At 33.3% G+C, this 21,403-nt stretch overlaps 3 protein-coding genes across 3 annotated transcripts in view; 2 read left to right on the top strand and 1 right to left on the bottom strand.

Annotated features, from left to right (window-relative positions):
* LOC107023291 (flowering time control protein FPA) overlaps nt 1-3,061 on the top strand; it is an 11,232-nt gene extending 8,171 nt beyond the window's left edge. The window contains exon 6 of the mRNA XM_015223935.2: nt 2,836-3,061. The gene's annotated coding sequence lies outside the window, so the exon portion shown is untranslated. The remainder of the gene's footprint in view (nt 1-2,835) is intronic.
* Nucleotides 3,062-6,093: 3,032 nt separating this feature from the next.
* On the bottom strand, nt 6,094-9,981 carry LOC107021110 (DNA-directed RNA polymerase I subunit rpa49). The gene is made up of 4 exons (XM_015221704.2): nt 9,492-9,981; nt 8,226-8,375; nt 6,832-7,146; nt 6,094-6,704 (listed from the first exon to the last, which is right to left on the bottom strand). The coding sequence occupies exons 1-4, from the start codon at nt 9,915-9,917 to the stop codon at nt 6,297-6,299; spliced, it is 1,299 nt and encodes a 432-aa protein (XP_015077190.1). The 5' UTR covers nt 9,918-9,981; the 3' UTR covers nt 6,094-6,296.
* A 4,365-nt stretch (nt 9,982-14,346) lies between these two features.
* LOC107021227 (F-box protein SKIP16) lies at nt 14,347-21,183 on the top strand. Its single transcript, XM_015221842.2, has 5 exons — nt 14,347-14,671; nt 15,479-16,201; nt 16,309-16,527; nt 19,481-19,587; nt 20,728-21,183. Exons 1-5 carry the CDS (start codon nt 14,468-14,470, stop codon nt 20,804-20,806), a joined length of 1,332 nt encoding a protein of 443 aa, XP_015077328.1. The 5' UTR covers nt 14,347-14,467; the 3' UTR covers nt 20,807-21,183.
* Nucleotides 21,184-21,403: the final 220 nt, after the last annotated feature.

Consider the following 21,403-nt stretch of genomic DNA (forward strand, 5'->3'; position numbering starts at 1 on the left):
TCCCCCTCCCCCTCCCCCTTTTGTTTTTTTCTAAAAAAAAGGACTGGTACAATCCCTTCAAAGAGAAGAGAGAGGATCAACGCTCTAGCTAGTGATTCTTTTTTGGAAGTGTAGACATTCAGTATTTGTAGGCCTGGAGATGAAAGTGATCTAGATGCTTAATGATGGTTGGGTGTTAAGTTTGGCATCAAATAGAAATATTTCAATAAGTGAAAAGCTTTAATGGTTGCAGAAAGATTGTGACAAGTTGGAAGTTTGCTTGTGAAATTAGTTATTACTGGATATTTTTACTCTAGTCTTGTTAGAAATTTTCCGGGAGGCACTTTCTTTGTCCATATGACTATATTTAATAGGAGAAATCAATGGGATAAGTCAAAATGATTCATGGACATTTGAACAAGACTCCATATTCAATTGGTTTCTCAGTGGTGAAAATTGACGAGGGTCATAGATGTCTAGCATGTATTGTTTGCATCAGACGTTTTAGGTTGACCTTTAGTGGTAGGGTAGTAGTTCTATTCTGAATATATTGCCTTTAAGCCTTCATGCTCTGGAATTCTGTAGATCAGATGAACCTCAATAGGGATCCTCTCTTTACCCGTGACACATTTCATTTTGTGAGGCGGTCTCTCTTTTTCAATCTGACCATTTATATCTACTGATTGTTGAATTTAAAAAAAAAAGGAAATTATCTATTGATTGTGTTCGCCATGTCCAGTTGTTTAGCATTTTTAGAGCCTCGCCTTTATGCACTCTAAGCTAATAATGTAATATTATGTGTTAATTACTGCCACCGTTATTGGTTTAGTGGGAGCATTCTTCGTTTTGCCTGCATGATATTTGTTAACTTTTTCACCATATTTTTGTTGCTACTTTTATTTTGGTCTCATGTTTTTCATATGCATTAGTTTAGGATATGGTGGTTTATACTGATATGGTATTGTAGCTTTCTTTGGATGAGCTTCAGTATTTTGACTATAGTCGATCTATATTTTCTGTTAGTAGAATTCAAATAACCAATGCTTAATATTACTAAGTTGAGTTGTAAATTGGCGTTGTGGAAAACTATAATTCTACTGAATCTTGGAACATATATTCCTGCAGTATTTAATATGCTTGCTCTTCATCAATATATATTTTAGGAATATATATGAGATACAAACTCATTACAAATATCCAAAACTCTACGCAAGAACACTAGCCAAATATCAATATTCGTGTTTCCAGTAAAATAGGAATCTCTACATCTAGACAACAAGACACACTTCTCTGTAACGACTATAGCTATTTGGCTGTGCATTTAGTTTCAACAAACCTGCACATGCTATCTTCCAATCGCTTAAATGTTCTCTCAAATTAGTAGCTCTTGCCGCTTGCTTCCCTCTAAGAAAACCATTGTTGATGCATTCACTTGGACAATGTGATGAGAGTGCAGCAAACGAAATCATTATCAAAGCTGGATAGGCTATAGGCTAGGCAAGTTCTTGAGTAATAATTGAGTCTAATCCCTTTGGAGGATGTTTTGGCCTTTCCATGGGCGACTATGGCTTTAGTAACCCATGTTAAAATTCAAGTTTGGGGTAGGCAAAAGAGTCTACACATAAGAATGATAATGTCTTTAACTTTGTTTCACTGTAAAGCAAAAATAGCACAAAAATGTGGAATAAATGAACTTTGTAAACCTTGAAAAGATCAGCACTGCGGGTTTTTTGTCATAAAAAAAAAAAGGAAGACCAAAATTCCCCCCCTTGAAATATCATTCGATTTAAACATACCTGCTTAAGATCTCTACTATACTATGCTTTGCTGCTATTATATTAACAACTTAAACATTATGATTTGTTGGATAACAGTAGATATCTTTTAGTGAAATCTTCCTTCCCATGTTCGTTATTGAACTCCATTCTAATGTTGCAAACATAAATCATTCCCCCATCTTAGGAATTAAAAATTGGAGAACAGGTAAGTATGGTTCAGTTCTATTTTATGTATGTCCTTTCGCAACGTCTCTAGCGTCGGGGCTTTATCCGTTTACTAAATGCAAAAACTATTAGACAGGCAAATATTCATATTGATGCAGCTGGGCGAGTTTTATTACTATTAAAACACTGCTCAGCGCTTGGTTGGTCCGTCCCAAGAATGTGGCTAAGTGGTCGATTAAAAAATGTTTTTAAGATTCGGGTTCTTTTTCTTTTTTCCTACTCCTTTTCTCATTAGATGATTTAAATTTTAAATAAAGTCAAGTCTCCTTTATAAAAGTATATGATCAAACACAATTCATAAATTAAGTAAAAATATTTAGAATCTACAGCCATAAGCCTGGTAAAATTCATTAAAAAAAAAGATTTTTGAATCAGAAGTCTAACTTCTTATGTACTTGGAATAAGAATCATTAGGGACTCTTCTCATATTTATGGCAAACAAAAACCTCATGTCACGGTGATGAGTTAGACGTCAATCTTTGACCTTTTGGCTCTGCCAGGTGGGTCTCAGCGGCAAAAATATTAAATTAGGAAAAAAGAAGCCAAGATGCTAAAGCATGTATTATTTAATTAATAAGAAACAACCTTAAAATTAATTTGGTGAAAAATTACTTTTTGCGGTTAGATGTAACATTTTGTGTTTTTATTTTTCCAGTGAATAAATAGTTTACGTTGACAGTAGTAACCAGAAAATTCGAATTCAATTGACTTCTTTTAAATGGCATTTCTTCTAATTTAATTGATTATCAGTTCTATTTGTACATTTTATATGTCAATTTCATAGCTTAAAAAAATCAAAATTTGCTTTTAAAAATACCCTCTTAACAGTTTTTTTTTTTTTTATGCTTTGTAGGTAGGGATGACGATCGAGACAGAGTAGTGTGAAGGCTAAATGGATTTTATACTCAGCGTTTAGCGTTTTGTAGCTTGTTTTGATTGTAACTTTTCTGAAAATTGAAGCAAATTTTACTTAACGTTGGTTTGTTAGCATGAGTTGTAGACATATTCAACTCTTTTGTAGTCTTTTCGAAAATATTGATTTTCTTAAATCAAAAGGGTTAGTGTTAAAACTTATTCAATCATGAATGTAGGTATTAAGTTTGAGTCCAATAACTTATTTTGTCAAATGATTTTCATTCCGTTGAAATAGTGTCAAAAACTATATTATAGGGAGTAAATGATTTTAATTCAAGAAAATTTATATTGTTTACCTTTTAATGATTTTAATTCAAGAAGTTTATAAACTATAAAAGTACTTCTGATTAGATTTCGTAATATCAAATGCCGGTTGCCTCAGGGTAAAGTGACGGTTCGAGTGTTCAAACGAATCTAATAGTTTTTACGTAGATTATGTATTTGTATTTGGAAATTAAATAAATATATATGTTATATTAACTTGTGAAATTTTTATAAAAATGATTGACGGTTCAGCGATATCGTGGAAATACTTTTCATGCTATAATTGGGGTTCAATCCCTGTCCCTCTTTTCTTCTTTTCTTTTTTTTAAAAAATAAAATTTAAAATCCTAAACTCTTAATTTTAGCTTCGCATTTAGTCACCTTTAGTTGAAAAATTGGAGGTATTATATATTAAAACCACAGTCCATTTCTTCTCTATTTTCTCTTTCTTTTTTTGACATGAAATTCGAACTGATAAATCTTTCTCCCCAATCTGTAATATTATAAATATTTTTCAAGTAAACTGTGAGATTATTTTATACAAATAAAAGGAATAACTACAGTTGAATGCATTCATTCACTTTTTCTGGTTCCGTTTTGATTGACATTAAAAAAAGTTTTTTTTCCGCGAGTGCTTTACGTTTTCTTAAAAAAGAAGTTTAACTTTTTTTTCCTTCTATAATTTGTTAAACTTCTAATTTCAAATATTTTATCGAGCATATTTAAGATCATAAAATTTAGAAAGAATTTTGATATGTTAACCATATCTTTATATGATACTATTGAGTATAAAAAGTCGTTTGATAATGAGAATTGTTAATTATTATGTAATAATTCTTCATGTTATTTCAAGTATTTGTGGTTATAAGGTTTACAAATCATATTTGAAGTTTGATTTCAATTTTGATTCGGTGCTTTAAAACTATTTTTCAACTTCATCGTCACGATTTTAAGTAAAAAATATTCATAAATTTCCAATAAAGTATTTTAGAAAAAAGAATCAAAAATACCTCTCAACTTTTATTTATTAGTTGATTTTACCTTTACCGTTAAAATAAAGTTATTTTTACCTATGCTGGTACAAAACTGAATGAATCTACCCTTTAGTTTGATGGTTTCTCCAAATTAATCAAAATTATCCAATTTCAATCAAAATTACCCGATTTCATCTTTTTTTAACCCAAATCCAAACCCAGCCACAAACCAAATTTCATATGACAAATTAAATTCCAAAATCAATTTCTTCTTCATCTTCTTGTTCCCTAGAATTTATTTTTTTCATCTCCCTCTTCCTCCATGAAAATTTCATACATTTGCAACAACAATAACTTAAACTATAATTCTTGTGAATTCCCTTGAATTTCATCTGCCATATTTGGTATGTTCAGAGGATGCTCATCAGGCTTGGCAATTCTAGTCCAATTTTTATTATTTTGGTCTAAACAAAATGTTTCTTATAATCACACCATAAATTTATATTTGAATTTTTTCTTCCGAATTAATCATTTATGAAAAAAAAAAGATAAAAAAATATTTTGCATCTAAAAATGGTGAGAAAAAAAATTCAAATAAATATATTTAGATTTTAAGCCTCTAAATTGAAATTTCCTCAATTTATATTAAATCGCTCCTGACAACAGAAAATTTGTGAGTATTAATCATCAAAGATAGTTTAATTTATTGGTCTGATTATTATTTAAATAACTATGACATATTTCTTGAATATGGCAAATTGGCAATTATGTTTTACACATCTAAGATTTGAAAAAATGCGAAATGGTTTGATAAACTTTTGTATTTATATGAGTTTGTATTTTGAATCATTTTATTTGATCACTTGTCAATTGAATCTTTAAACTCGGTGAAACTAAGCATTTTAAATCCCTTTCGATGTGTGAACTTCAAATTTAAATAGCATATCACTTATTATTATTTGTCCTTCATCCCTTCACCTCTCTCCCTTTTTTTTTTTTTTTGCATTAGATATAACACCACACCCTTCCATTCTACATTCCTAAATAACTAAAAATTATCGTTTGAATTTTATTCGGAATTTCTTTCATTCACAACTTTTAATCGTATTTCTTTTACCAACATATACATCTACTAATCCAATCACCATAAATCTCTTTTCCCCATTGATTAAATGAATAGCCATTAAAATACATCAATATACTCTAATATTTGTACACAATTTTACATAACACATTTGACCTAATTTCACAAAGACGTTCAGCAATCACTTTTCATTTTTCAAGCGTGTTAAATTTTTATCACTTTATGAATTATAAATTACCCCAAAAATAAAAGAAAAACACGGATGTACAACAAGAATACAATTTTGTTTCTATTTCCGAGAGGAAGAAAATTTGAAAAAAAGAAGAAAGAAAGAAACAAGAAATTGGAAAGGGGATAAAGAAGAGAAATAGAGGTTTGAGAGTAGAAAGTAAGAAAAGAAATGGGGATGGATGGGGTTTGGAAAAGAATAAAGAAATGAAAAAAAGTTAATTTCCTTAAATTTTTAAAAAAGAAAAAAAAATATTTTTAGCCTAAAATTTGATTTTTCACACTCCCTCTCTGCGTGACATCATCTCAATAATTAAGTTGTCATATAAGCTTGGTCAACGATCAGAAACATAGAGTTTCATTGAGTTTAAGATTTCAATTGACAAATAGTTAAGTAGAGAAAGTCCAAAATACAAATACAAACACAAACGCAAACAAGTAGGTGCAGAAAATGGTTATAAGGATTATTAGGATGCTCTTGTTATTAGAAAATTTATATTAGGATGCTCTGGTCATAGGAAATTATAATGATCTCCTGTGATGATGTTGACCCTGACATTATCAATGCTAGGCTAATGTAATATATAGACCATACAAGTTTTGTATAATTTTGTGCTCTAGGTTTCATTCTTTTGTGTTGACTATCTTAACAGGAGAAACTGCAAATCAAATGTAATATATAGACCATGCACTACAAATTTTCATATCAAAATTCAAGTTTTCAACTTTCAGTTCATAAATATTCAAAATTGATGGCAAAAAAATATGACAAAACTGACAACAGAGACGATCCGAGAATGCTGGTAGTTCATGGGCTCTCAATGTCTGAGGTTACTGTTAAAACCAAATCTACCTTCTTCTCTTCCTCCTTACACCTGGAAATACAAGCGGAACAGGAAGTGTAGCCAACACAATGTTTTTCTCACGAACAAGCTTGCAACCTAAGTACTCATAGAAAGGCCGCAGTGCTACAGCATTAATTCTCAAATCTTTGGCTATATCAGATGGATCACTACGAAAGTCATCAGCAAAGAGAGTAAGAACCAACACATAGTTGATAAGAAGAGTTACTTTCTCTTCCGGCAGCCTTTTTGAATCTGAAATGGAAAACATTGAAGTGAACTTCTGGGACAAGATGCCAGGAAACTTGTGATGCTTTGCCGATGATACACCATCCATAGAATGTTTATCCTTGAACTTAACAAGATGAGTAATGAATGAAAGTATGCCTGCTAGCCTTTTCTTCTCATCTTCATCCTACAACAAAGCAGGTGAATTTGGCACGCCAGATAAGAAAAATATGGAACTGTTGATCTAATACGACTCAAGTGTTCACTGATAATACAGGAAAAGATGATATTATGCAATTTTAAACATGTAGTACCTGTATATGTTCCAATTTGTAGGATCTGTTGCGAACAAAGCTTGGATAAAGATCAGGTGCCATTTCTGCTCCAGCTTCCGTGAGTTCAAAAATATCCAAAAGAAAATCCCACTCTCCTTTGGAAATAATCCTGTCTAGTGGATATGCCAACTGGGGTATTGTGGCATCTAGATCATGTGGTGGTATATTCCGAGCACTGTCTGTTGCAACAGTTACTTCAAGAGCCTCTTTGTTTATTGCTCCAGCTATATTCCTGTCAAATTCCTCTTGATTTCCAGTATCTTCTTGTTGACGTAGGGAATCAAGCTTCCTAGCCTGGAAAGCGAAGACTAGAACAATATAAAAAAGGCAACACTACTATTACGAAAGATTGATCACAAATTTATCTGCTCTTTCTTCTACATGGTCATGTACTGATTCGGAAAATATAGCTAACAATGACAGCCAGCTTTGCTTTTCCCACAATTGAATAAAACAAAGATGCACATAGATTATGGAAACATATAAACTTTTAATTTGGAGTTCCCACTTTTAAAGTAAGAAAAAGGTGTATTTTCTAAGTTAAAAACCTCATTCATTGTCTATAAAGTCACAAAATTACACCCAGCATTCTTTATAATAAACTTTGGTAATCATTGCAAGAAAAATTAATAGAGTCCATTAAACGTTTCCATGACACACAAGAATCGAGATGAAGTTGAGATGTCAAAATGAAATTGTTGGAGTTTGTACAGTAACCTCACTGATTTTAAATCCAAATCCAACTCTAATCTTTAATCTTACAACTTTTAAGCATGTTTAATAAAAGACAATTTGTAGATATCACTTCCTAACAAATGCTCAAACACCTTGAAATCAGCTCCGGATACTCTGGCCATTCAATAATTTCAAAGATTCTTTAAAGCATGATATCTTAGGCCTCATTTCTTTACACTTAACAAAGAGTCTCCAGATCTTAGGTCATTAATGCATTCGTTTACATTAAGATTTGCACTTATTTGGTCTAAATAGGTCCTAATCATTAAGATCTTGAACAAAATCTTAGGGCCTGTTCGGTACGAAGGAAAATATTTTCCAATTTTCCCATATTTCAGTTGGTCAAATATTTGACAAAACATTTACCTAGGAAAACGAACTCCTTAAAGATGAGTTCCCTAATGAAAGTAGAGAAAGCAACTTCTACTAGTGACATAAAACATAGATTGTATATCTTCAACCCCACTGCTCATAGCCCTCATCTCGACCATCCCACACCCTTACCTCCCTACCCCATTTCTCATGTATTTATCTAAACCAAATACAAATGCTTATAGGATAATAGTTATTGCTTTACCTACTGAACACAAAAAAAAAAAAAATAGGAAATCCACATTTTCCTTTTTGGAGGAGCATACCTGCCGTATAGACTTCTTTGATGAGTACATTTGAGTTAACTCTCTCATTTTGTCATTCCTCTCTTCTGCAGTGAGTTCTTGCTTGGCAGTATCTGGATCTTCAGCATCTGGTACTTCTGACCCTCTAACTCTAGGTTCCAACCTAATTATCTGTGATCATAAGCCAACAAATATGAAAGAGAATAAGATATTGAAGGAGCTATTACACTCATCATCTACTTAAAGTAAATGAAAATCAGGCTATACGAGATCACCAAAGTTATGTATGATAGCCTAGATAATATCACAACTATTGGTTAGACAACAAACTGAGTTTGTGTGTAAAGTAGAATACTCTCCAGTTTCTAAGCATTTCAAAATGGTAAGCTCACTGAAGCTTCCTTTGCAAGAACCTTTGAGCAAACAAATTAGCAACACATAACACTACGCAAATCAATGTCAAAACTCCCTGTTTTATGATCACATTAAAGCAAAACTAAAAGAATGATATGGATCAATAACATCCCCTCCAACCATAGTTCAAGTGGTCATTCAATTTTGATAATTATAAGACTAGAACCAGCCACACCGTAACATATTCACAGCAACATTTGATTGCTGTGTTAATCTAATAATATCGTAGCTGCTGTGGCTGGGATTGAATTTTATTTTCATTCAAGTGGATTTGAGAAAAGAAAAGAACATAACGCCAAAATGATTCCATTCTTTATTAAACATCTACATAAGATCAAACGAAGGAGCCAATTACCAAAACTTACTCTGCCTAGTTATAGACTAAGTAGCAAAATACCTTCTTTTTACTCTCACCAATCAAATCCTTCAGAGCCATTTACTTTGTTATTATAATGGTAAATATTTCTATAAAAAAGTTCCTTTTTGATAACCGAGGTGTCCAGGCCAACGTGTGCGCATGACTAAGGTAACTCTATCCAACTCTATCCGCGAAGGCTAAGGGTTAAAGGTAGTCACCTAGTGGGTTTTTTTTTGTCTCTGTAGGGGTTTGAACCAGAGAATTGTCAACTCAATTCATTGACCACTAAGCTAGGCCTTTGGAAAGTTCTTACTTTTCTAATCACCAATCAAACATAACTAACCTTCGGAATCGAATCCACCTTGTGTGCTGCAATAGGGATAAATCTCAAATAAACTAGCTTCTTCTACCCACCAACCAAACACAATAACCAGAGAGAAAACAAATCTACCTTGTACACTAAAACACAAACAATTCTCATGATACAATACCTTCCAAACAACCAAAAAAATTACCTTGTTAGCTGCAATAGGAACAATCTTGAGAGTTTGAGTTTCCTTATCCAGTATCCCAAGCGAATAAGTACACAACTGAGCAGACGTCGCCTCGCCAGAATAATTAGTCCCAACAAAATCGACCTGCGACCCATAAGGGCTCACCACAACCTGTAACCGATTATTCCTTTTAACATTCCTATAGAACTTAGTACTCAATTCCTCCACACCGTCATTTGTGTTCCTTAAAGGGTCATAACCTGATGGAAAATAACCAACAATCGGAGAAATATTATTAGGATTTTCAGCGATAGTTTCCATTGTCACAGTATGCGTCTCCTTCTTCTTCTTCTTCGTCTTCTTCTTAATCGATTCGCTCATGTTGCCTTCTACTTCGCTAGGGTTTTGGTCCTCTAGCGTCTTCTTCTTCTCTTTGTGTTTAGCCATAAGGAGGAGGAAGGTGAAGAGCAACAAGCATAAACCCTACTGTAATAAAAATGAAAAAATTAGTTTTGAGTTGATTTATTGAGGTGGTCCTTTGTAATATGGACTTTTGCAACTTTAATCCTTTTACTATGTATGGAAAAAGAGTTTAAAATATCCTCGACTTTGTTTTATTAGTTAACTATGTCTTTATTGTTAAAATGAAGTTATTTTCCCCTGTCGTCTACAACATTTTCACATATTCCCCTCAATTAAAAGAAAAATCTCAAATCAACAAAAATAACTTAATTGACTTAAATTGACCAATTTTAACCTGACCCGATCCACTAATCATTTAATCCCACCTATATACATTTTCATTTTTAATCTAATTTATTAACCATTACCATATTTTCTATTGTTATGTTCATCTCATCAAATAAAATCCCCCTTGAATTATCAAAAAAAAATCCCCCTTGAAGCTTCACACGTTTTTTCCGTCTTTTCCGCAACTCCCATCCCAAACATCATCATTGCCATTATAGGCAATAGCCCACTCTCTTCCTTAGAACCTCTCCCGAAATCGAAATCGGCTACTTCCAACAATGTTAGACGTGAAATCTTATTAACTATCGTTGATATTCTCCCTGATGAAGCCAACTTTAATTTGTAAATTGATGTTGTAAAATTTGAACTGATTAACAATTTAGTGAAGCTGTAAAAATGGGTTTCAGAAAAAATTTGCATCATGAAATGTGGAACTTGTGAATACACATAAGGTGTTTGATATGTGAAAATGGTTCTGAAACAATGATACAATGAACGAGAGATAAATTGATTGAAACACATCATGCTTACGACAAAAGAGCTTCTGACCGAATTGCTTGGGCTATGTAATGGCGCCGGAACAGTGATTACGGCGGCAATGTGTTTAAGTGTCTGGGAGAAGTAATAAGGTTGAGGAGGTTGAGGTTTTAGGCCTACTTGTATAGACTTAATCGGATCCGACTAAGGCCTTATTTGTTTGCATTTAATGGAGGTATAAATCTTAATCATTCAAATTCAGCCCATTACATATGTTTGGTTTTTAGGTATGTATCTCAACCATTCAGATTCAACCCATTAAATTAATTTGTTTTATTTTTAAAAAAACCTCTTAATGGGTCTGAAGAAGTCTGAATGAATCAGATCTGTAGGAGACTTTTAACAACATTCAGATTTATCTGATAATAAATCATCGCTTCTCTGCTTTGGGCGTGCCTTTTTATCTCATAGCTAAAAACTTTCTTTCTCTCTTTTCTCAATCAAACACCAAATTTTCCCTCTCGTTGTGGTAAGTTTTCATAAATCCTTTCACCCCACATATTGTCCCCCCCCCCCCACAACCCTAAATATTTTCTCAAATTCACTCTTTTTGCTACAAATTAATTTTCCTCATAGTTCTTTTCGTTTTGCCATATTTATTTTTTCAAAATCTCGATTTTGTGTTTATTTTTTTTGGTGATTGTGGGTATAAGGTATTGAAAAATAAAAAACTCCATTGATAAGCTTGATGAAGCTTCAAGAATAAAAAATGGGTTTTGTGAATTTATGAAATAAATTAAAAACGACGATTACAGATTTGTTGGTGTTGGGGTTGAGAATGATGTGAGGAAATTGTTGAATGATTGGGGAATGGGAGTATCGAATATGGTTGATTTGAGGGAGTGGGTGATGGAGGAATTTGATAATGAGAATCTTTGGAGTTATGGGCATAAGGATTTAGTGAAGGAAATTGTTGGAGTTGAATTTACAAGCCGAATTTAATAGCTAAATGCTTTTGTTGAGATTATATTGACAACATTGAATCGTCATCGTAAAGACCAACAAAATCAAACCAATAAAGATACAATACGATCAACACAAAAAAGAGATGAGTAAATCGAAGCAAAAAATAAAAGAGAAGAAATTTGAAGAGAAAATTGAAAAAAAGACAAGAGAAAAGCTCAAATTTGTCCAACAATGGTGTTGAGTGAAAATTAAAAAAAAAAGATGGTCTTTAAAGGTGAAACTCTGACTTTTTAAGGCATCTCATGCTCTAGTTTTGAGTGTATTACATGCTCCAGGTGGAGTCTTTCCACATAGGATGTCACAAAATTTTTTTTGTTTAAAATGATGTGTTTGGATGGGTTCAGGGGTTCAGATGACAAAAGGGTAAGTAGAATGGTCCAAAATATAAACAGATACAAGTATAAGGGTCCACCAGATCATTTCGCATTGTTGAAATGAAAATTTCATAATAATTTATTAATATAATGTTCAATTTCAATTGCACATTCATATATTGAAGCAAACAACATTAATTATTTAGTGTTCAGATTTAAATGTCACATCTTAATATTCAGATGTGTATTCAGATCAAAACACTGAGAGATCTTAATGCAAATCGTAGTATTCAGATTTGCATTAAGATTCGGATTTCTTAATCTTAATGGAAAGAAATGAGGTCTTAATCCTTTTAGTTATGGAATTTTTATTCATGTCAATGTATTTCCTTCTATTGTTTTTTGCTTTTATGTATATATCCAAAAGGAAAAAGGGTCAAATATGCCCATAAACTATTCGAAAAGGACTAGATATATCCTCTGTTTAAAGTTTGATCCACTCATACCCTCACCGTCCAACTTTTGGTCTAAATATGCCCTTGTGGGCGTTAGTTGTCATGTTGGACATATCCAACTCATTTTTCATTTCTTTCCCATAAATCAACCCCCTTTTAAATAAATTATCCGACCAATTTTCAACAATTTTGTTTAATTTTTTTCTGTTAAATTCCGAAAATGAGTAATTGATTAATAAAAAATTAGGAAGAATATGAAAAAATATAAAATTAACGCCAAAAATTCACAAATAATTATAGTAACCTTAAATTCAATTTAAACACTTTTTAAAAAAAAATTATTTTTTCAATAAATTTCAAAAATGAGTAATTGATTAATAAAAAATATGAAAAAATTATAATATTAACGCAAAAAATTAAAAAATAAATTATTTGATGGATGAGTTGTATGTTTGCACTTTGAACACGTGGCAGAATAGGGGGCGTTGAAAAAAAATTGAAAAATTGACAAGCGGTTGATAACTACCAAGTTGGCATGCTTATTTACTTTAAATTAAATAAGGTCCGCATGTAAAAAATTGAACTCCCTTCGTTTAAAAAAGAATGACATTATTTTTTTTTAGTTTATTTAAAAAAAGAATGTCTCTTTTCTTTTTTTGGCAACACTTTAATTTTAACTTTTCACCTGACATGTTTAAATTACAAGATTAAAGGATATTTTGGTACATTTGACATAACTTTAATTTAGAACTAGGGCTGCGTATCGGTCGGTTCGGTTCAGTTTTGAAGTTTATCGGGTTGTCTTATTGGTTATCGGTTTGTAGAGATGCTATACCGTTATAGAACCATTAAGATATTGACTTATCGATTATTGGTTTATCGGTTTTTCATTGTTATCAGTTTAACCGTTAAGATTTGACACAAAAGAAAAAACATTGAAAATCACTTAGAAACAAGGTGACAAACCAAATAAACCATGCACTTGAGTTCACATGTTACATATTGGTAAAAAATAAACACTTTTACATTGTTGAATAACCAAGTGCTTGAGACAACCAAAAATAAAAGTAGGAAATCAAACTCTAAGTCGAGGACTTTCTATATAAAATAGTATAAATATAATTATTTAATTTAGTACTCGGGTTATCGGTTAACTCGTTAAGAAAAAGCTTCAAACCGTTAAGAACCGATAACCCGATAACAAAAAAAATCAAAACCGTTATCAAAACCACTAAACCAATAACCCAATACTATAAACCAATGACTTTTTTATCGGTTCGGCTTATCGATTTCGGTTCGGTTTTGAACAATCCTATTTAGAACCATAAGATTAAAAAATCTTATTTCGTTTCTTAAACTTCGTTTCAAATTAAATAATGTTATCCTTTTTAAAACGAAAGGAGTAATATATACTATGTAAATAAAGAATTCCAATGAAATATTATTTTTTCCCCATTCACTCCTTCATATTTTTTTGTTTGTTTTATATTCGTAAAAGTTTTTATTTTTTACTTAATAATTTAAAAATTCATAATCATAGAGTTCAAGATGGAATTTGTTTATTCTATATATGATTAATTCGGACAACGTCAGTATTAATTTTGTTATAAAGTAATTAGTTTGAATAATACATATTTACGTAATAGCAATAAAGACAAATTTGATTTAATCGATAGAAATTTAAGTTACGTTTGAATTCACTTTTTTTGTTCTATTTTTGATTTTATAAAAATTTTCAAAATTTATTTTCTTAAATACTTTTTGTTTTTATCCTTTTTTGGAAAAGAAAATAATTATTGTCACATTTCATTTTGTAAGCTAACAAATATATATAACATATAGAATATGACAAAAAAAAAAAAAACAGAAAACTCTACGTAAATAAACCAGCTTCTCTCTTCTCTTTCATCTTAACTCACTTTGGCGTTTCTGTAATCTCCGGCGGCCGGCGGTAGACGGCGGAGGAAGAGAAAAGATGGATGTAGAAAGGTTAGGTGGGCTGTCGATGCATATCATCTTATCAAAATTGACGCCTCAAGATGCTGCATCGGTGGCTTGTGTTAGCAAAAGGTTTAGGAATTGGAGCTCCGATGATTTGCTATGGTCCAAATTCTGTGCTGATGATCTTGATTTATCTTCTCCAATTGACCCACTTGGAAATCCTATGCCGTCTTTCAAGGTATAGATAGCTACTCAATTTATGCATTTCACTGAGGTTTTAGTCGAAAGTACTCTTTTTTCGTCCTAAAATTAACGAGGGTTGAAAAATGTGATATTTTGGTATGGGAATGTAGACATTTCTTAAATTTATTTCTTTGAATTTGAAATTAGGATTTTTTTTTAACTGGGTGTTCTGCCTGTGTCAGAGCAAAATCTGAAGAAGTAAGTATAGGAACTAGCCAAAGAAGCTTAGCCATCTGCTATATATATACAGAAGAAAAATAAAAAAATTAGTTATAAATAATATGATTTTCCGCCAAAGGGAGTTCGGGTGAACCCCTGACCCTAGGGCCTAGGCTGGCTCTGCCCCCTGGTTCGGGCCATCTTGCTTGCCTACAGAGGATACCTCCCACTACCAACAGGTAGTACCAGCTAACTCTCTTCACCAAGGCTAGAAGAGATAGAAGAAATCACCTAGTGTTTTGTCTGTGTTAGGATTTGATCTAAGACCTCATGACGCTTAACCCTTGGATTCTTTTTGGAACTAGAAATATGAAGGAAATTTGTGAAAATGTGATAATTTATATTCTGTTTGACTCATCAGATGGTGATAGGGTTGTATATTGCAAGTGATTGTAGCATTCTTGAGCTAATAATATGCTTGTACTAGAGTAGCTTTTATTAACAAACAAACCCAAAATAAGAAAGAAGAAACAAATAAGAAAAGTAAGTCATTGTATATGCAATGATCATGTGAATGTGCACCATTAGTGTGCATTACTGAAACACTTTCTGACATCTTGGCATGTTTATGTTGTTTGCTTAGGCATCTTATCAAACATGGCGGGAGGATTTCAATCAATACCCATGGCCCTTGGTTACTCGCGTTAAAAGATGTTGGGACAGGCTAAAAGAGTGGCTAGCCATAAATTTCCCTGAAGGTTTGTCTACATTGCGTAAAGGTGCATCTGAGGAAGAAATACTGGAGTTGGAGAAGAGTTTGAAAGTAAAACTGCCTCTACCTACTAGGGTTCTCTACCGGTTTTATGATGGTCAAGAACTATCAAGTGAGGAGTCCAGTGGGAGCGCGCCTGGGAGTTTATTAGGTCTCATGGGAGGTTACTCCTTTTATGACCATCTGGTGAATGTATCTTTGTTGCCTTTACATCAAATGATAATAGAAACGAAAGAAACTATCAGACATATCGGACTCGGCAATCGATCTAAGTATGTTGTTGTAGCGGCCTCTTGTGGTTACAATGAAAAGGTTTTCTTTCTGAACTGTTCCACTGGTCAACTTAATGTTGGTACAAGGAATCTCACAACTGAAGGAGAAATGATTCCTTGTGTACCGAGTGCCTTGATAAGTTCAGTGCATAATGTAGAAGGAACTCAACCCCAAGATGCCATGCTATTGTGGCTAGAGGAACATGTCCGTCGCTTGCAACATGGAGTGATCAGTGTCCGTAAAGAAGGAAAAGTGAGAAGTATCAGTCTTTTTCCAGAAGTACCTCCACTTTGTTCTCTTGCTGTTACAAATGGTGTAAAGGTAATTGTTCTGATACCATGCAGCAAATAAAATGAACGTTGCTCTTGTCAGTTGTTTCTGGTTTTAATTCCATTCTATAGACTAGACTGATAGTTAAATCATGTCAGGTCCGTGCTTCTTCTGTGTTCGTCCCAGAGTTCAGTACCATTCAAGATGAATATGAGAAGAGTTTTTTTGCTTATTCTATCCGCATGTCTCTTTCACCTGAAGGATGCATAATGAATGGGATGACCTTCAATTCCTGCCAACTATATTGTAGACATTGGATCATCCGCTGCAATGATAATGTTGTAGCTGATGTAAATGGAGAAGCGGTGATAGGAAAGGTATCATTTTTGTTAAGTTTTTTTATGAGGAGACCACCCTTATTAATTAAAACGTTGAGCTTCTGCTGTGGATCATGTTTCTTTCAACTGTTAGCTTGTTAGCAAGTTCTTCGTTAAACAGTTTCAAAGAAAGCTTGTTAGCAAGTTCTTAGTGGGCACCTTTCTCATGTGAAATGCCAGTATATTTTTTTTCTTTTCCAAAGACAACAAAGAATCTACTGCCACTTGGGGATCTTCTATTTTGTTTTTCTCTCAAGCTATATAAATAATAATGATTTGCTTTTTTTCTGAAATGGAAAACAAAACTTGCTGGAAAGAAATAATAGACGAGATGATATTCTTGTTGATCAGATCACATAAAGGACTCATTCAAATAATATATTCTGTAATAACCTAGTTATATAGCTATCTTGATTTTGGGGAAGGATGATTATGCATAAGGTTATGAATCAGCCTCTTTGCTCTTCTGCTATCAAACTACAGAAGCTGTAGAAATGATGGAAAGACAGCCCTAAAATAGACATCTTCATCAAAAAAAAAAAAAAAGAAGACATCCCTAAAAGAGACATACCAACTCTCATGAAGTGTAGGAGTTCAGGCTTTCATAACCGGCGTTTATGGAAATACAGATAATACAGTTATGATAAGACTGATAAATAGGTTTTATTTGTTCGATAAGTTTCTTTGGTTTTCTTCTAGATAAGAAAGGAAGTTACAAGGAAAAAATGTATTTTTTTAAAGCCTGGAACGTCATAGCAAATGATACTTCTCTAGTTGAGGCTGAAATTTATGTGGTCTAAAATTCATGACGAAATGGATGTGCTCAAGTCAGTTGGGAAGTATCTTTACATTGATCTAATAAATCAGTTCAGTTGTGTTAAATAAATATGGAAACTAGATATTTCTTTATTCAGAGAGAGAGAGAGAGAGAGAGAGAGAGAGAGGGAAACACCTTTTAAGCTAGTTGTCAAATATTTACTTTTATGGCACAAAATCTGAAGTTCTGGTGGATCTCTTTCTTGACAGCGTGTCAATTTCCCCAAAGCTCTCTGTCCAACTTCTGCAGAATAAATTAACTCAACTTTAATATCAATGAACTCCTCCCTTGATGAACAGCTCCAGGCTCTTTTCCTTCCCCAGTGGCCAGGGGTAGAAAATGGCGGGGGATGATTGAAGGGTTATTGTTTTTTCTTTTTCTATGACGATTATGTAATTCTTCTCTGTATTCTGTTGACCTGAATAATTTCCACGCTTTATTAGTGTAGTATTTTGAGAATTGAGATGAAATCAGGACACAATAGAAAAAAAGAGCACAATGTTGAGGGTGGAAGTGTTGATAGAAAATGGTGGTGGAAACCTCTTCTGTTGTAGATAGTTTTTGACCCCATATTAATGAAAAAAAGAGCACAATGTTAATGAAATGACTATTTGATTTCGGCAGAATAGTCTGGTGGACCCTCGTACTTGTATCGGACTGTATTATGGACTCTTCTACTTAGTTTTTTGTCATCTGGACCCTTATACTCACCATAAAACAATATATTAAACCCCTGACCATTGATCATCCTTATGTGGCATTAATATAGATGAGTTGGCAAGAGAGTGTAGTCACACGCCTGCAAAGGCAAGTGAACATGATATTTGAAATTTCAACTTTTACTTTTAAGTTATTAAAATTATTTTTTTAAAAAAATAAATTTAAAAAGGAAAAAAACTCCACCGTCTTCCCCACACTACCTCCATCTTCTTCCCCACACTACCTTTTTTCCAGCCATACCAACCCCAACCTATTTTTCTTTCTTATCCACACCCTATTGTTATTTATCTTCATTTTTCTTTAGTTATTGTGGTTGTTAGATGACTTAGGTTGTTGTTACTTTGATCTCGCCGGTAAAAATGGCGACGCCGCCGTCAAAAATGGAGACGACGCAATGGCTCCATCATTTCTCCGGCATCGACGAGATCCTCTACCTTGTTTCGACCAGTTTGTATTGTTATCCATGTCGGAAAATCGGAAATGCTATATTGGGTTTTACAATTGGATTCTAATGGGTTTTACGACGCCGGCTTGGTGGTGAAATAGTGAAAATAGGGAGGATTAGAAATGTCAATAATAAATTAAAATGGCACTAGCGGGGAGTGAAGTAGTTTCATGACTTTATCAGATTGCTGGATTGTGAAAAAATCGAAGAAGAAAAAAATGGGGATATGGAGATGGTGGAGTTTTGACAGTGATGGTGGGTTAGGGAAGGTGGAGGAAAGGTGTACAAAAATAATAATTTTATTTTATTTGATAAAATAGATTTTTTTAAATGTCTTTTATTTAATATTTTTACTAATAATTAAAAAATTATTATGAAGAAAATTATGACTTGGCATTAATATATATGACATGAATATGACATGGATATAACATGTCATCTATGTAAGGGAGAGTGAGATACACACATGGTCAGAGGGATTTAAAAATCTCATTTTGGTTAAGTTCAGGAGTCCAGATGACAAAAAGCTAAGTAGAAGAGTCCATAATACAATTCGATACAAGTACGAGGGTCCACCAGACTATTCTGCCATTTGATTTCCTTCATCAAAGAATAAAATGATACTTGATTTCACAAAAGAAGAGGAAAGAAAGAAAGAAAGAAAGAAAGAAAGAAAGAAAGAGTAGATGTCAAGGAAACACATTTTGTTTATTGTCAAAGAAATGAAAGAACAAGTAGATTCCCTTGTGCTCATTTACCGCACTCATTATTGTGTTACTTCTTCTTTAGCTGCACTAATGACCTCTTTGACCAATATCCAAAGCTTGATGAGCTACTTCTTTTTTCCCAGAGATAGTTTAACTATGGGAGCTGGTGCCTTAATTTTCTGTTATAATGTGCATTATTGTACAAATAGGCGCTGTTTGTACTGGAGATTATCTAATTTTTTGCGCTTTTGATGATACTTGCAGTTTCCACTGCTACGACCCGGGGAGGAAGAATTTGTCTATCAGAGTTGCTCATCTCAACAAGATTCACCAGGCTCGATTGAAGGATCTTTTACTTTTGTACCTGGAAGGTATGTCACATCACTGCAATTGGTACACCATCAAAATGACATTCTATTGGTTGTTCCCTTGTTAATGAGTCTTTACTCCTTCACATGCACCCTAGTATGGATGGTAATTGCACTTTCATGTATATACCCTTTTTACCTGGCCAACCTGTAGATCCTAATCCGACAGATTCTTATTTTGATCCTGAAATGATACAATGGTTATGCACTCTTACTAGGACTTTTAGCTTCATAGAAGACATTTCTTGAATCCCCACCACCCACCTTCTCAAAAGAAGGCATCAGTGATCTAGTCGAATAGCAACTTCAAGTATTTGTCGTTGGAGTGACATGATTTTACCTGAATAATCAGGTGAGCATTTTCTAGCCTATTAAGTTGTAGGGCGAAGTCGGTTGGTGTGTTCGAGCAGAACAGACCATATAGATTCAGTCATCCAATTGTTATATTTTATAACAGAAGAAAATAAGTAAATTTGGCCATGTGTTTTTTCATTTGATTGAAGGCAATACTCAGATTTGAACTAGGAAATTAGGAATTAGGATCTGCTTTTCATTCTAATGCTTCTTGCAGAATTCTTGTATTGGGCTGGTTGGTGTTAAGCCTCATCCGCCGTGGTCTGCCTGCTGCATACTTCTGTTTCTGCCTCTAATATATTTTAAGAATGGTTGTTTTATAATAAGATTTTCCTCTTCGATAAATGATTAGCATGGTCCCTTATCAAGGATGACATGCACAAATTGAGATCTGGTTCATATCTCTGTTGATTTGATATTTCAGAGCCTAACATGTTTTACAAAAGCTTTCGCAATGTGATAGTAGTGCACTTTATTGAAGCTGGACCATAGTAACCTTCAAATTGTACGAAATCCTTTCTGCAGTGAGAATCTGAAAGACTGAAACCTCCAATGCTGTATCCTTGGTCCAGAGGATTCTACTTTTGCCTTTTCATTTTTATCCTTTTGTAGTGAAATTTGTGTTTGTTATCACTTTATGGTTCTCTTTACAAAACTTAATTGGTTGTTACTTTGTGATGGCTTTTTTCCTTTTTGTATATAGAGCAGTTTACATATTTGAAAGAGTTGGGGTTACTTTTTTCTTGGCTGGATACTTGGAACCTTACTGTATGTTCCCTTTTTCCTCAGATTAGCAGATCCAAAAGGAAGTCCGTTCGAAGCTGTGGTGTCAAGATTTCCCCTTGTGATGCCGGACTATATTTTCTGATCGAAGTCCACTCTTCTGTGTTATCCGGTTGTTTTTGTAGTGAACAAGCGCTATCTTTACTCCTGTTAGTCTATGTGTGATTTCATCCATTCTCCCTTCCTGTTGTGCTTCTTTGGTTTACTATTATGTTCTTTTCCTTTGAGAAGAAAGTTCTTTGGACTCCGGCCAACGTAGTACTGTCTTGTAGAAAAGGATATACAACATGTAATGCCAAACTTCGCGTTGTGCTACCCTTGCTCTCCCTCCTGCCCTGACTATTCATTTCATTGTGTCGAAACTGTTAAAACCCCTAGAAATGTTGTGAACAAGGAATGCTGTATATATAGTGTTAATGCCAAAGCCGCAGGGTTATGGCCTAATCAGATTTGCAGCTACAATACATGGTTAACAGACATGTCAATATTTCTGTTGAAGGCAAACAAATGGAGTTGAAAGCCTGACCAAATGGAATTTTAGACTCTTGGTTTCCAATTGACTTTGCAAAATGCACTTTAACAGTGAGCGAGAACTCTGAAATTCAATCAAAACAATATTCAATTTTTTTATCGGCTGAAAAGTCGATCATTTTGTTATGTTTTATAATGTTTTTGATAGTCA

Source organism: Solanum pennellii, chromosome 6 (assembly GCF_001406875.1).
Source record: "Solanum pennellii chromosome 6, SPENNV200".
Lineage (NCBI taxonomy): Eukaryota > Viridiplantae > Streptophyta > Magnoliopsida > Solanales > Solanaceae > Solanum > Solanum pennellii.

Bases quoted from the DNA above. Each gene is read 5' to 3' on its own strand.
- LOC107021110 (XM_015221704.2), bottom strand. From the start codon at position 9,917: ATGGCTAAACACAAAGAGAAGAAGAAGACGCTAGAGGACCAAAACCCT. The intron at 8,376-9,491 runs GTAATTTTTTTG...TTATGATCACAG, and splicing joins TTCCTATTGCAGCTAACAAG to ATAATTAGGTTGGAACCTAG. The intron at 6,705-6,831 runs GTACTACATGTT...GCTTTGTTGTAG, and splicing joins ACAAATTGGAACATATACAG to GATGAAGATGAGAAGAAAAG.
- LOC107021227 (XM_015221842.2), top strand. From the start codon at position 14,468: ATGGATGTAGAAAGGTTAGGTGGGCTGTCGATGCATATCATCTTATCA. The intron at 14,672-15,478 runs GTATAGATAGCT...TTGTTTGCTTAG, and splicing joins ATCCTATGCCGTCTTTCAAG to GCATCTTATCAAACATGGCG. The intron at 16,202-16,308 runs GTAATTGTTCTG...AAATCATGTCAG, and splicing joins CTGTTACAAATGGTGTAAAG to GTCCGTGCTTCTTCTGTGTT.